At 43.0% G+C, this 12,315-nt stretch overlaps 1 protein-coding gene and 1 long non-coding RNA gene across 3 annotated transcripts in view; one reads left to right on the top strand and one right to left on the bottom strand.

The window, feature by feature from the left end:
* Nucleotides 1-12,315, top strand: part of SUFU (SUFU negative regulator of hedgehog signaling) — a 72,185-nt gene that overhangs the window by 25,983 nt on the left and 33,887 nt on the right. Inside the window, exons 5-8 of one of the 2 annotated variants that reach the window (XM_079978481.1) lie at nt 938-1,023; nt 2,430-2,502; nt 6,419-6,572; nt 7,495-7,606. In XM_079978481.1, the coding sequence (XP_079834607.1) occupies nt 938-1,023; nt 2,430-2,502; nt 6,419-6,572; nt 7,495-7,606 (425 nt within the window). Of the gene's footprint in view, nt 1-937; nt 1,024-2,429; nt 2,503-6,415; nt 6,573-7,494; nt 7,607-12,315 lie in introns of both variants that reach the window. The other variant, XM_079978480.1, reaches the window with a different exon arrangement.
* On the bottom strand, nt 2,512-6,409 carry LOC307217366. Its single transcript, XR_013839581.1, has 3 exons — nt 5,932-6,409; nt 3,077-5,084; nt 2,512-2,746 (listed from the first exon to the last, which is right to left on the bottom strand). It is a non-coding gene; the product is annotated as an uncharacterized lncRNA (long non-coding RNA).

The raw sequence follows: 12,315 nt of genomic DNA, 5'->3' as shown, positions 1-12,315 counted from the left end.
AGCCATGCCCTTGGCCTTATTAGTCATCTTGCTAAGTTCTGACAGGAAGACTGAGAATGTGCCATGGGCTGACATATTTCCTTTTCCTTTTCCTTCTTCATTTCTGGGTTTCCTTTGACTATAGTTTGAGATGATATTTGAATCAGGAAAGCTATGGTCAATACTAATCTAACCGCCCCAGGTACAAATCCATATTATGGAATTAGTACTTATCATAAGATGCCCAATCAGGGATCACAAAATCACAGAATTGTAGAGTTGGAAGGGAACATGAGGATCACCTAGTCCAACCCCCTGCAGTGCAGGAAACTTTTGTCCAACATGCAGCTCAAATCCATGATTCTGAGATTAAGAGTCTCATGCTCTACCAACTGTGATATCCTTCATAGTAAATCTAGGTAAAAGGTAAAGGGACCCCTCACTATTAGGTCCAGTCGTAACCGACTCTGGGGTTGCGCACTCATCTCGCTCTATAGGCCAAGGGAGCCGGCGTTTGTCCACAGACAGCTTGTGGGTCATGTGGCCAGCATGACTAAACCACTTCTGGCGAACCAGAGCAGCGCACGGAAATGCCGTTGTGCTTCCCGCCAGAGCGGTACCTATTTATCTACTTGCACCCGGGGGTGCTTTCGAACTGCTAGGTTGGCAGGAGCAGGGACCGAGCAACGGGAGCTCACCCTGTCGCGGGGATTCGAAACGCTGACCTTCTGATCGGCAAATCCTAGGCTCTGTGGTTTAACCCACAGCGCCACCCGTGTCCCTCATAGTTAATCTAGTTCATGCTAAATGAAATCTAGATGAAACGTGATGGAGGAGGGATTTCTCAAAAAAGAGTGTATAACCAGAGTCTCAAGCCTTGGATATGGTACTCCAATGTAGAATCTGATCCTAATATATGTTATAAGTGTGTACCCTCCCCCTTTAACCCCTTTTCCAGATTGTTGGCGTCTGTACAGAGGAGCTTCATGCAGCACAGCAGTGGAACGGACAGGGTATATTGGAACTGCTTCGGACCGTTCCTGTGTAAGTACAGCATTGCCAGCTGACTAAAAACAGTATTATAAATATTCTTTAAAGAAATATTGCCTGATAAAGATGAATGCAATCATAAAAGCTTATAAATTCTACACCTGGAATAAATTACGTAGTTTGGGATATCTGCATATACATTGACATGGTTTATTCTGATGTCAAAGCTCAATTTGAATTTTTCAGTCTTTTTGCTCAAAGTTTGTGGAACCTTGTTCAGACCAGTGGCTACACACCCTCATAGAGAACTATGGGTGCAGGGGTGCATGCTGGAGGCAAAAGTGGGCAGGGTAAGAGGCATGGGTGGGCAGAGAATACCTCTCTACATTTTGTGAGATACATTCCATCCACATCAAAGTTAAGAGGTTTCTTCACTGTCCCTCCCACCCACCCACCCACCCACATCTCTCCCACTTCCATCCAGGCCATGTAAGAAGCATTAGTACAGTTTAAGGATACTTTCCATCCAGGCAAAAGCCCTTAAGGTTTGTGTGGAGCAGAACTGGTGGGGTTATGACATTGAGAGACACATGACCTAGTTGGGAGCTCCTGAGGGCCAGATGCAGAAACCCGAAGATCTGCATTTGGGCCCCACATATGAGGTTCTCTACCTCTGCTTGGGAATGTTCGAATATCTTTTATTTTAGAAATTAAATTAATCTAGAAATTCATATTTGACCATTTGCTTTTTCTGTATTTAAAATTCCATTATCAATTTTTAACCTTTTGCCCTAGAAAAGTATTTAAGTGTTCAGGCTTTTATTTAATACAAGCCCTCCACCCTTAAACATGAATTACAGAATTTCCACTTCTAGGAATGAAAGCTGTGGAACAAAGAAGCTCAATATGAGTATTATCTGAAGAAAACTGGTTTGTCATCTGTCTTGTACAGTTTAATTCTAGAGAATGCTGACAGTAGAAGGATTACATCACTTTTGAGGTCCTTTCCAATTCTGTACTTTTATCTTTGGACATGAATAATCTTTTTGCTAATTGTTCTCTGCTTTCGAATTGAGGGGCCATTTATATGCCAGAAGGGTAAGTCCAGACCATGAAGATCCCTGTCTCTCTTTGATGTTACAACCATTTTTACCCTCTTGCTGTGAGATATTGCAGTCATACGGAAAATTGGGGTCTGTTTTCTTCATGATAAATGGGAAAACAGTACAGATTACCATCCTGTAGTTAAATTGTCCATTTTCTGTAGTTGAATTAGAGGCTTAACAATAATCCAACATCTAAAATGGACAGGTAGAAGTGCTAATTATTCATCCAGAACCCCAAATTTATCCCTCCTTTTTGTCCCTCATTGCATTTGCACTAAAATCATTGGAGACCTAGAAGCATTGGAGCAATGGTAGTACAGTCACTTATTTTTCTTTTTTTGATTTTGTTTATAGAGCAGGAGGCCCATGGTTGATAACAGACATGCGACGTGGAGAGACCATATTTGAAATAGATCCACACCTGCAAGTATGTAACTACTCAATCTGGTCCTAGATGACAGCAGAGCATTGCTTTCTTAGTCATGAGGAACAGCTACCTTCTGATAACTGAATGTGCTCAGGATAGACTTGTTGATTACTGTCAGAAGCTGCTGGGACTCAACCTGGGTATCTTTGGAATACCGTTTCCCAGAGGCAATGGTTGTAGATCACTGATTGCCTGATCAAAGTGTGATTGGCTTCACTGAGTGTCCCTGAACTCATTTCAACAGCTTAATACAGTGGTGCCTCGCAAGACGAAATTAATCCGTTCCGTGAAGCTCTTCGTATAGCGGTTTTTTCGTCTTGTGAAGCAAGCACATTGACAGCTTAGCGGATTATCGCTATTAGCGGTTTAGCGGCTTTTAGCGGATCAGCTGATAAGCGGCTTAGGGCTTAGGAAAAGGGGGAAAAAAGGAAAAAAACCCCGCAGGAACTTGCAAGACATTTTCATCTTGCGAAGCAAGCCCATAGGGAAATTCGTTTTGCGAAGCGCCTCCAAAATGGAAAACCCTTTCGTCTAGCGGGTTTTCCGTCTTGCGAGGTGTTCGTCTTCGGGGCACCACTGTATTGGGCAACTGGGCCACAAGCAGCTCAGTCTCCTACCCTACTGAACCTCTATTTTCCCTGCCTTGTCTGTTTTCTAGTGCACATGTGCTTTGGAGAGGGTGGGAATGAATGGGGAAGTCACTTGCTACATGCAGTTTTCTCCGCAAGTTTACAAGGTACAACAATGACAGAGTAGAGTTCCTGTGCCTTTAACAGTTGTGCAGAAATTTAGCACATGTAATTATGAAGAATTTTATATACTAACCTTCACCAGAAGGACATAATAACCAACACAGCATACTCTGGTTCTCTTCAGATCATATTGAACAACACAGCAACCATACAGTACAAAAAGCTGAAAAGCAATTACCTCTGTACAACTCTTAATAAAGCACAATGTCAAACTGTTCATAAATACATTTAATACAGAATTTTGTTCTTGTAGTAGGAGAAGCTTACCTTTCCAAATTTGGCATTAAAAACGGCGAAACACTGCATGTGTGAGTCTGGTAGGCCAGAGTGAAATTTTCTTTCACCATGCTAAAGAGCTAAGCATATTTGATTGGTGCAGCAGAGAAATAAGTTTCTTAAATGTAGTTCCATTAGAGTTGAGTGTATATGTTTGCATGTGAAAAGAAAATTTGAATAAATATTTTCTCCTTGGTTTTTACATTAAACTGCTGCAGTTGCTTCTCCTTGTAAGGCTCCCTTCACTGCTATATTTAGCTTAACAGCAACATCTGGTGGTGAATTTTAGAAGCTGACACAAGTAATTTTCCTAAGTTGCTCTGTCTACATTTTGAATTTCTGGTTTGCATGTAATGCAGGAATACTATGTTCAGAACTTTTCATTCAGACATTCAGATTTAACCTTGTAGAATCACTATGAAGTTGATTCTTCGACAGTCAGGCACTGTTCAAAGGGGGAAATTTGATAATCACAAGTGACGCGTGTCGGGAGGATGTATTGAGGATTCATTGAAACCTATTCTTGATGTAACAACTTTTTGCAAAATTTAGTTTTGATGAATTAAAAGCTGTGGCTCACATTTCCTTTCCTTTAGCACAATGTGGGACAGTATAAAAGCCCTTCATTTCTCAAATGCTGACTGCCAATAAAATGTAGAATGGGGATCTCCAATTTTCCATTTGCAAACTTAGAGACTCTACCTTGGGTTCCAAACACACACCACCAAGTGCTCACATGGCAACCATACAAAGGCATACACAATCCCTTCTCCCCCCTGCAATTAGTTTTTTTTGGGGGGGGGCGGAAGTGTTTCAGCCTGTGATATTCCTGGAGAGTTCAGCTGGGGAGGTAAGAGTTAACTGTGGCTCCTCAGCTAGGAGATCACACACGCACAGTTTTCTCCACCCCATAAATTACCTTGGGGGACAGAGGGACATGTTATGGTAGAAAGCTACTTTAAAGCCTAATTACAGTGGGGAGTGTGTGGATGTTTTGGTGGGGAGGTCACAGCTGCTTGGATGGGGGCGGGGAAGGAAAGAGTAATCCTTCCCTTCTCCAGCAGTGACAACTTCAGACTTTGCCCCTCCTTTGGAATTAGACTTCAAAGAAGCCTTTTATTATAGCCAATAGAAGGCTTCCTTGAATCTTAATCGTGGTGAGGGGGGTGGTTTCAGGGTGAGGTTCACTCCAAAGAAGAGGATTAACCCTTTCCTCCCCAGCTGTGACCCTCAAAGTCACCCTCCCCTGCTGTAATTAGCCTTGGAAAAAGTCTTCTAAAGGCCACACTAGAAGGCTTTTCATTATAAGTTGTATAAATATAGAGTTTTAATATTCCATATTTTAATATTCCAGAATGGCTTTGCATTGATATTTGAAATGTGTTTATATGTCTTCAATGGAATTCATTGATTTGTAGAAATGTATGGACACTTAGGTTATCATTCCAGTTTAAAAAGTTTTTTTAATGAGGCATAAGGGTGAGTAATTGAATTATATTTTTGTTTCTGAAATAATGTTTTGCCTGTGTGGGATTTTGACTATAACGATTTCTACTTACCGTATTTTTCGTCCCATAGGACGCACCTACTTTTTTTGGGGGGGGGGGAAATAAAGGAAAAAAATTTTTCCTTTATTTCCCCCCCCCCCAACCAGGTCGGGGAACAGTGGGATGGTGGCGCTGCACCTCCCCGCTGTCCCCCGAGCTTGTGGGGCTGGCCGATGTCTGTCCGGCGCGCGGGGTGCTCTGCTTCAGGGCGCCACACGCACCGAGCGGCAGGCTGCTATCCGCAGCGTGGGGAGCCCTGCGGGGAACTCCTGCAAGGCTCCCCATGCTGCGGATGTCTGTCCGGCGCGGGGCGCTCTGCTTCAGGGCGCCCCACCCGCCGGGCGGCAGGCTGCTATCCGCAGTGTGGGGAGCCCTGCGGGGAACTCCTGCAGGGCTCCCCACGCTGCAGATGTCTGTCTGGCGCGCGGGTCACTCTGCTCCCGCCGGGCGGCAGGCTACAGACACCTGCGCGAAGCACGGGCGTCCTCCGGAGGGCGCCCCGTGCTCCGCGCTGCCGGCTGCCGCCCGCAAGCCCTGCGCGCCGGGGGGAGTTCCCCCGGGCGCGCAAGGCTTGTGGACACCTGCGCGAAGCACGGGGCGTCCTCCAAAGGGCGTCCCGTGCTCCGCACTGCAGGCTGCCGCCCGCAAGCCTTGCGCGCCCGGGGGGAGTTCCCCCGGGCACGCAAGGCTTGCGGATAGCTTCCTGGAGCCTGGAGAGCGAGAGGTGTCGGTGCGCACCGACGCCTCTCGCTCTCCAGGCTTCAGCGAAAGCCTGCATTCGCCCCATAAGACGCACACACATTTCCCCTTCATTTTTGGAGGGGAAAAAGTGCGTCCTATAGGGCGAAAAATACGGTACCTTTGTCTTAGATAATAATGACTGAGCCACAGAAAAAGACTCAGTGTTGAAATGTGTCTGGCTGTTTTGTTTTTAGAAGCCCTTGTTTTTAATTGGCAGTGGCTTGTAAGTGAAAAAGAAGTACTTATATTTATATTCATTTACACGTTCATTTTATCTTATGGAATATTAAAAATCTATTTTTATACAGTTTAGAATTGAATGTTTTCCCTTTAACTCTGTTAAGTTGCATTTTTTCAAGGGTAGTGGAATCTTATTTCCTTTGTTTTCACCAGAAGGCTGCTTTGAAGCCTAATTTCAAGGAGCCGGGGTGGGGGGTGGGATGACAAGGCAGGAGTTTGAAGACTTGCGGGCATCCACAGGCTCTGTGTTGGTGAACCACAATCTAGGAAAACATACTCCATGAGGTTGTAGTTCCTGTAGTGGCACAGGTGGGATTTTGGCTTCAAAAGACTTGGCTGTTTTGGATCTTTTTTAAGCAGGACAGAGTTGATAAAGGGATTGAGACAGACGGTTCGAACCTGAGTGGTGTCAGTGCTAAGTGTGCCTGGGATGATCTTAGCCGGCCGCCAGAGGATGACGAAGACAGTAGAAGTATCTGCATTGGCACACATCCCCGACGATTGTCTGGGAAAGGTAAGAGGGAACCCGGAAAGCCACTCAGAAGGTTGTTTTCTCGGCATCACAGCTAAGTTGGATGGAGTTCTCACCCTGTTGTGTTTCTAAATAGGTACAATTTGTTTACAACTTGAAATACTTGCAGTATTCCTCCATTACAACCTTGATCTTTTGTTTTCATCCGATGTCAGCATACAAAAAATATAATGTTTTTGGACTATTTTAAGAAGATAGTTCCCTATTTTAAAAAATTCTTTTTACAAGTCACATACTTGATAATCACAGGTATTTTTAAAAGTGGTAGAAGGCATGGCTAAAATTATGAAATTGGGAGGCTGTACTGCATCAAGTTATGTATTAAAACAGGAAACCAGATATTTGGTGTGCTTTAAGAGGTCTTCATTAAATTTAATATGATTATTTTATGAGCAAAGTTGCTTCGTATGGAACTTGAATTTTTTGTTATATCAAGTTAAATTCAAAGCCCAAAACTCAAGGTTTAGCTCTCCCAACCCTCTCAATTTTTGCTCATTTATTTATAGCAAACCTGAATCACTTTGTACTCTGTGTGCTGCTCAGCAGTTAGTGTCGGTTCTGTGGTGTTTCATCTCCCCACATCCCGCAACTACTCTCTTTTAAAACAAACAAAATTACATTTAACTTCTTCTTCTGTAGCTTCTGATTGTGGTTTGGAGGGTAAGCACCATGAATAACAACAACAACAACAGTAAATTTACACAAACATACACACACACCCCTGACTGGGTTGCCCAGCCACTCGGCGGCTCCCAAATCAGCCAAGAATAGTTTGTCTTAGTGCAGGAAAGGAAGGAAGCCATATGAGTGGGGAAGCGTGTGAAGTTTGTTTCTAATCTTCCGGTCCATGCTCTGGAGGACCATCTGAACTGAACCTGACTCAGTTTTTTAACTATCGTTTCAGATACAGAGCAAATTCGGGAGACTCTGCGAAGGGGACTTGAGATTAACAGCAAGCCTGTTCTGCCCCCAATTAACCATCAGAGACAGAATGGACTGAATAATGACAGAGCTCCGTAAGTTTAGTCTTGTGTTTGGGTCCTGAGGTGGTGGAAGATGTGTCTAATTTGGCTTAGCCTTGGGAAAATAATGGAAGGAAAGACTGGCTTAATGTTTCTAACCTGGTGATAGTTCTTTATGCAATACTTCTGTATGGCTCACAATCTAAAAGACAGAAATTGAAAAGGGAGAATGCAACATAAAGGTAGGCTTGTGTTTTAGAGCAGGTTCAGAATTTATAGACAGATGACCAAGAATTACACAGTGAGGACCTCTGATAGTTAAGTCATCCATGGTGTTACCAGACTGACAAAGTAGATGATATAAGCAAAGTGGATGATGGCCAGATAGGAACATAGATACTAATGGATTAAATAAACGGGGCTCTGCAAAACAGGCCTAAGTGATCTTATCAATGGGTGGGCAGAACATAAGCATGGCAATTAACTGATATTGTTATGAAATTAATTGATATTGCTATAATTTGGCTATTATTGGGGGAATATTGATAAACTAATAAACTTAATTGCAAAAAAAGAACATAAGCATGACTACTTATGGACTGCAAGCGAGTGAGTAAATTTGGAGGCCTGTCACTGATACTTGGGGTATTTTATGTTTCTCCTGCTTGCCATTCAGTTAATAGTAGAGCCTTCTTGGAAGCATATGTTCATCCTTCCCTTCATTTGAAGGCCTTTTGCACTTCACACATGAGATTAAGACCAGTGCATTAGTAGCAATAAAGAAGAGCATTGTACTCTGAAATTTGTTTGTATAACTATTATACAGTGGTGCCCCACAAGACGAATGCCTCGCAAGAGGAAAAACCCGCTAGACGAAAGGGTTTTCCGTTTTGGAGGCGCTTCGCAAAACGAATTTCCCTATGGGCTTGCTTTGCAAGACGAAATGTCTTGCGAGTTTTTCCGACTTTTTTTTCCTTCCCCCCCTTTTTCTAAGCCGCTAAGCCGCTTATCTGCTTATCCGCTAAGCTGATAAGCCGCTTAAAGCTGCTAAAAGCCGCTAAGCCGCTAATAGCGCTAATCCGCTAATTCGTCAATGGGCTTGCTTCGCAAGACGAAAAAACCGCTAGACGAAGAGAATCGCGGAACGGATTCTTTTCGTCTTGCGAGGCACCACTGTACATTTCTTTTTTTGATGTTTTTCCTTCGTACTCTCTTTTGTGATAGTAACGAGGAGCAGAATTTGTTCTCAAAGGTGATTCTTAGCACTGTCAGTGTCTGCTATCTGTAGATGACTCAAAGGGGTGAATTATTTTAAAAAACACTGTCTTTCCGAGGGCAAGATCTCATCTTCATTTGCTATTCAGTATACCTTGGAGAGGATTACATTGTTGAATCTTGTTAAAAGTCTGTGAAAAAGCGTAGCCAACTCGGACTTCCCATGAGAGACAGAGCCTTAGTAACTTTATCTGTAAGCACTGCATCCTGGCCAGCCATTCGTATGGGTATCAGCTTAATTACATCCTTCTAGTGTGGGAATCCATTACTTGGAACATTGTGTCCATCCATTTCAGAACCAGTTGCTCTTTATAGAGTTCTAACAGAGTCTTCTTAATCATCTTGACAGAGACCAGGACATTGCAAGGATTGTCAGAATCTCTTCCTTCTACAGGAGTCAGAAACACTTCTGTTCAAGAGTGAGAGAACAGTTCCCCTTGGGGAGGAGAGCAAGGGATTGTTCTTACTAATTTGCAGTTCCCAAGATAGGCAGATGGTTGCCCTCCAGTATTAGATCTTTTGTTGTTGAACATGTTTTGGCCATGTAGAACTCCATATGCCTTGTTTGCTAGAAATCCTGCTCCACTGAGCAGTTTGTGCCCTTGGACCTGAAAGACATATATCTTCATATTTCATCTTACGCATGGCATTGATGGTTTTTAAAAAAGCGCATGAATAGGGATGCACAGTGCCCTGTTTGAGGCGGCACCAACATCAACAACAATTCTGCTATCTTTGGGTTGTAGCAAATTATAGTCTTACCTATTGTAAACCCATTGAAAATAATGAGCATGGCTAACTTTGATCCATTAATTTAATTGCCCTACTCGGAGTAAAATTTAGTTGGCTACACTAAGTGTGCCATTCCTTGCAGGAATAACTTGTGGACTTTTGTGTTCTGAACTCAAGATACACAAGCTTGAATCTTGCCAGAAAACCCATCTGGAACCAATGCAAATGATCCATTGCCAATTCGCTACTTGATTCCTGATTTGGCGGTACATTTCCTTTATTGTAGGGCTTTGTCCCTTCAAAGGAATATCAGAAGTATATATAGCTTGTCTCTACTTGCCTGCCCCAGCTTGCTCTAACCACACATCCCTAAACACGTCTGCAGATGGCTTCTCTGTTCAGGGAATAAAATATTCCTGAACACAAATGACTGAGGCTTTGCGTGTGCTAGGGAGACACTTTCCCACTGCAGCCCTGCCTGTTCTGCCAGAGGATAAGCTGCTGTCCATCTGGTAGAGCTGACTCAGAAACTAGCTCACTTATTAAAATACACAGGAGTGTAGCATGAGTAGCTTTGCCTTGTTTTAGTCCAGTGCCCTCGTGTAAGGCATACAGGGAACAACAGAGAGAAGAACGCAAATGGAGTTTTATTGAGAGAGTGTAACAAAATGGCAATTTAATGATTAACAATAAAAGCTATCCCTGAGACAGTGGGGATGCCAGCAAAACGAACGAGAAACACATACTTCAGTGTTTCCTAGAGATGCACTGAGTCCAGGTAGTTATAATCTGATAGGCTTCACCAGCCTGGTGTCCTCCAGATGTTTTTGATACTGCTTTCACCACCCTCTGACTATTGGTTGTGCTAGTTGGTGGCAGTTGTAGTTGAAAATATTTGGAAGGCACCAGGTTGGGAAAGTCGGCCTCTGATGTACAAAGACTTACAAAAGAGTAGGGTGGTCCCAAAATGATAATTTCCAGGTACACAAAAGGAAGTTTGTTGTTGCCTGTCACAAGAAAAGAGAGGGAGTGGGGTTTTTAAAAGTTAAGTTTAGATGGGCTTTACAGTAGGAGAGTATAAATTTCATTAAATAATAATAACTGCTGCGACTACTACTACACCTACTACTACTTCCAAGTGCCTTTTGTCATAGTTTGTTAGAACTTTAATAGCTTACTTTCATCCCTCCCCAAAAATGTATATTTTAGAACCACCCCAAAATGGTGGTGGAATATTGCTCTCAGACAACATGTGGTTTATACCCTTGTCAAAGATGCTGTTCCAGAGTGCTCTAAATACTTGTGACAGGTTGGTATACTCATTGAAAGGGAGGTTGTTTGTGATCTCAGAACCCAAGTCACAAGTCAGTTCACTGGAATAAAGATCAGTGACATGAGTCTTGAGGGTGTTTGAATAAACTCCACAGAGGTGGTGTGTACTGTTAGCAAAGAATAAGATTATGAACAAGCAAAGGAACGTGAGAGGTTGTTGTAGGATAGGTTTGATGCAGCCTAAGAAGCCTTTATTACTTGCATTGTGTTCCATACTCTCTCTCTCCACACTTGTGTTTTGTCAAGCCCTTACTTTCTCGTTTAATCAGAACCAGGAATTATCAAAATTTCCAGCTGTTCCACAGGTTTTGCCAATAGCAAAAAGGTCTGCTGGTATCTTGCCAGTCTTTCTCAGAGATGTAGACTTTGTATGTACAGTAGTCTGGCTGATTGTCTTTGTTATCCTCTGTTGCTTTCTGGTAAGGCTAATACCTAACAGACATTTCAGGAGGGCAACATGGTCTTTCTTAATCTTCTTAAAGATCATCCAGCCTACACTAGGGTCCTCCAACCAAGAGAGGCTGCAGCAATAGAACAGGCAGTTCTTAAGTTGTGTAATTGACAGATTTTCCCAGGTAAGCTAGTTTGCTGGTCTCCTGTATGTAGGATCGCACGTCATGAAGAAAATGAAGATTCTTACCTTTTATGTTGAAATTGCATTGTACTCCTCTCCTCTTCAAGAGGAATATAACTGACATGATTTGAATTGCAGATTTTCGGTGGTGTGAAATAACTAAATGAGAAGCTACTGTGCCCTACTATTTGCTTCCAGATGGTTATAGAGGAAGGGGGAACTGTGCAGATTCAGTCCTGTGTGTGTGTGTGACTGAACAGAAGAGTCTAAGAATAACAGTTAACAGGGAATATTTGTTTTCTTTCTTCCATGAAGTAGCATTAGATCGCCCTCTGTTGCATAATCAATAAACTGCAATACACTCTATGCTGGGCTGGGCTAGAGATGCGATTGCATGTCTGCATGAATGTTGCTTCTTTGGGCTTCAGATATTTAAGGAGACCTACCTCTGAACTGAGCTATTGGCCTTTTAAGCTAGTGGAAGTAAGGAAGTGATGGTATGGTGATTGTTGCCATATTCCCAGTTGCCTTACCTCCAAGGGGTGTGACAGAGAATCCTTTCACATGCTTGGCTTCCAGCAACTGCTGGGAGCAAACAAGCACAGGAATCAATAGTCTTTGCCATTTTACTTGATCCTATGGAACATAGTGATGGAAAATATTCTCCTGCATTCTGCATGAATCAAATGCAGCTACTTCTCAATGTTCTGGGGGGGGGGGGATTGGTGGGATGTATGTGTGCTCAGTTTGGTGGATAGCTGAAAGGATTTTCAGTTTTGTAAATGCTTTTGGATATATTCTCAGAGCTATATGAAGAACCAGTTACTATTGATAAAGCAGGTAGTATGTG

The sequence above is a fragment of the Podarcis cretensis genome (genome assembly GCF_951804945.1).
Source record: "Podarcis cretensis genome assembly, chromosome: 5".
Classification (NCBI taxonomy): Eukaryota; Metazoa; Chordata; class Lepidosauria; order Squamata; family Lacertidae; genus Podarcis; species Podarcis cretensis.
This window is presented reverse-complemented; position numbering and strand designations above follow the sequence as displayed.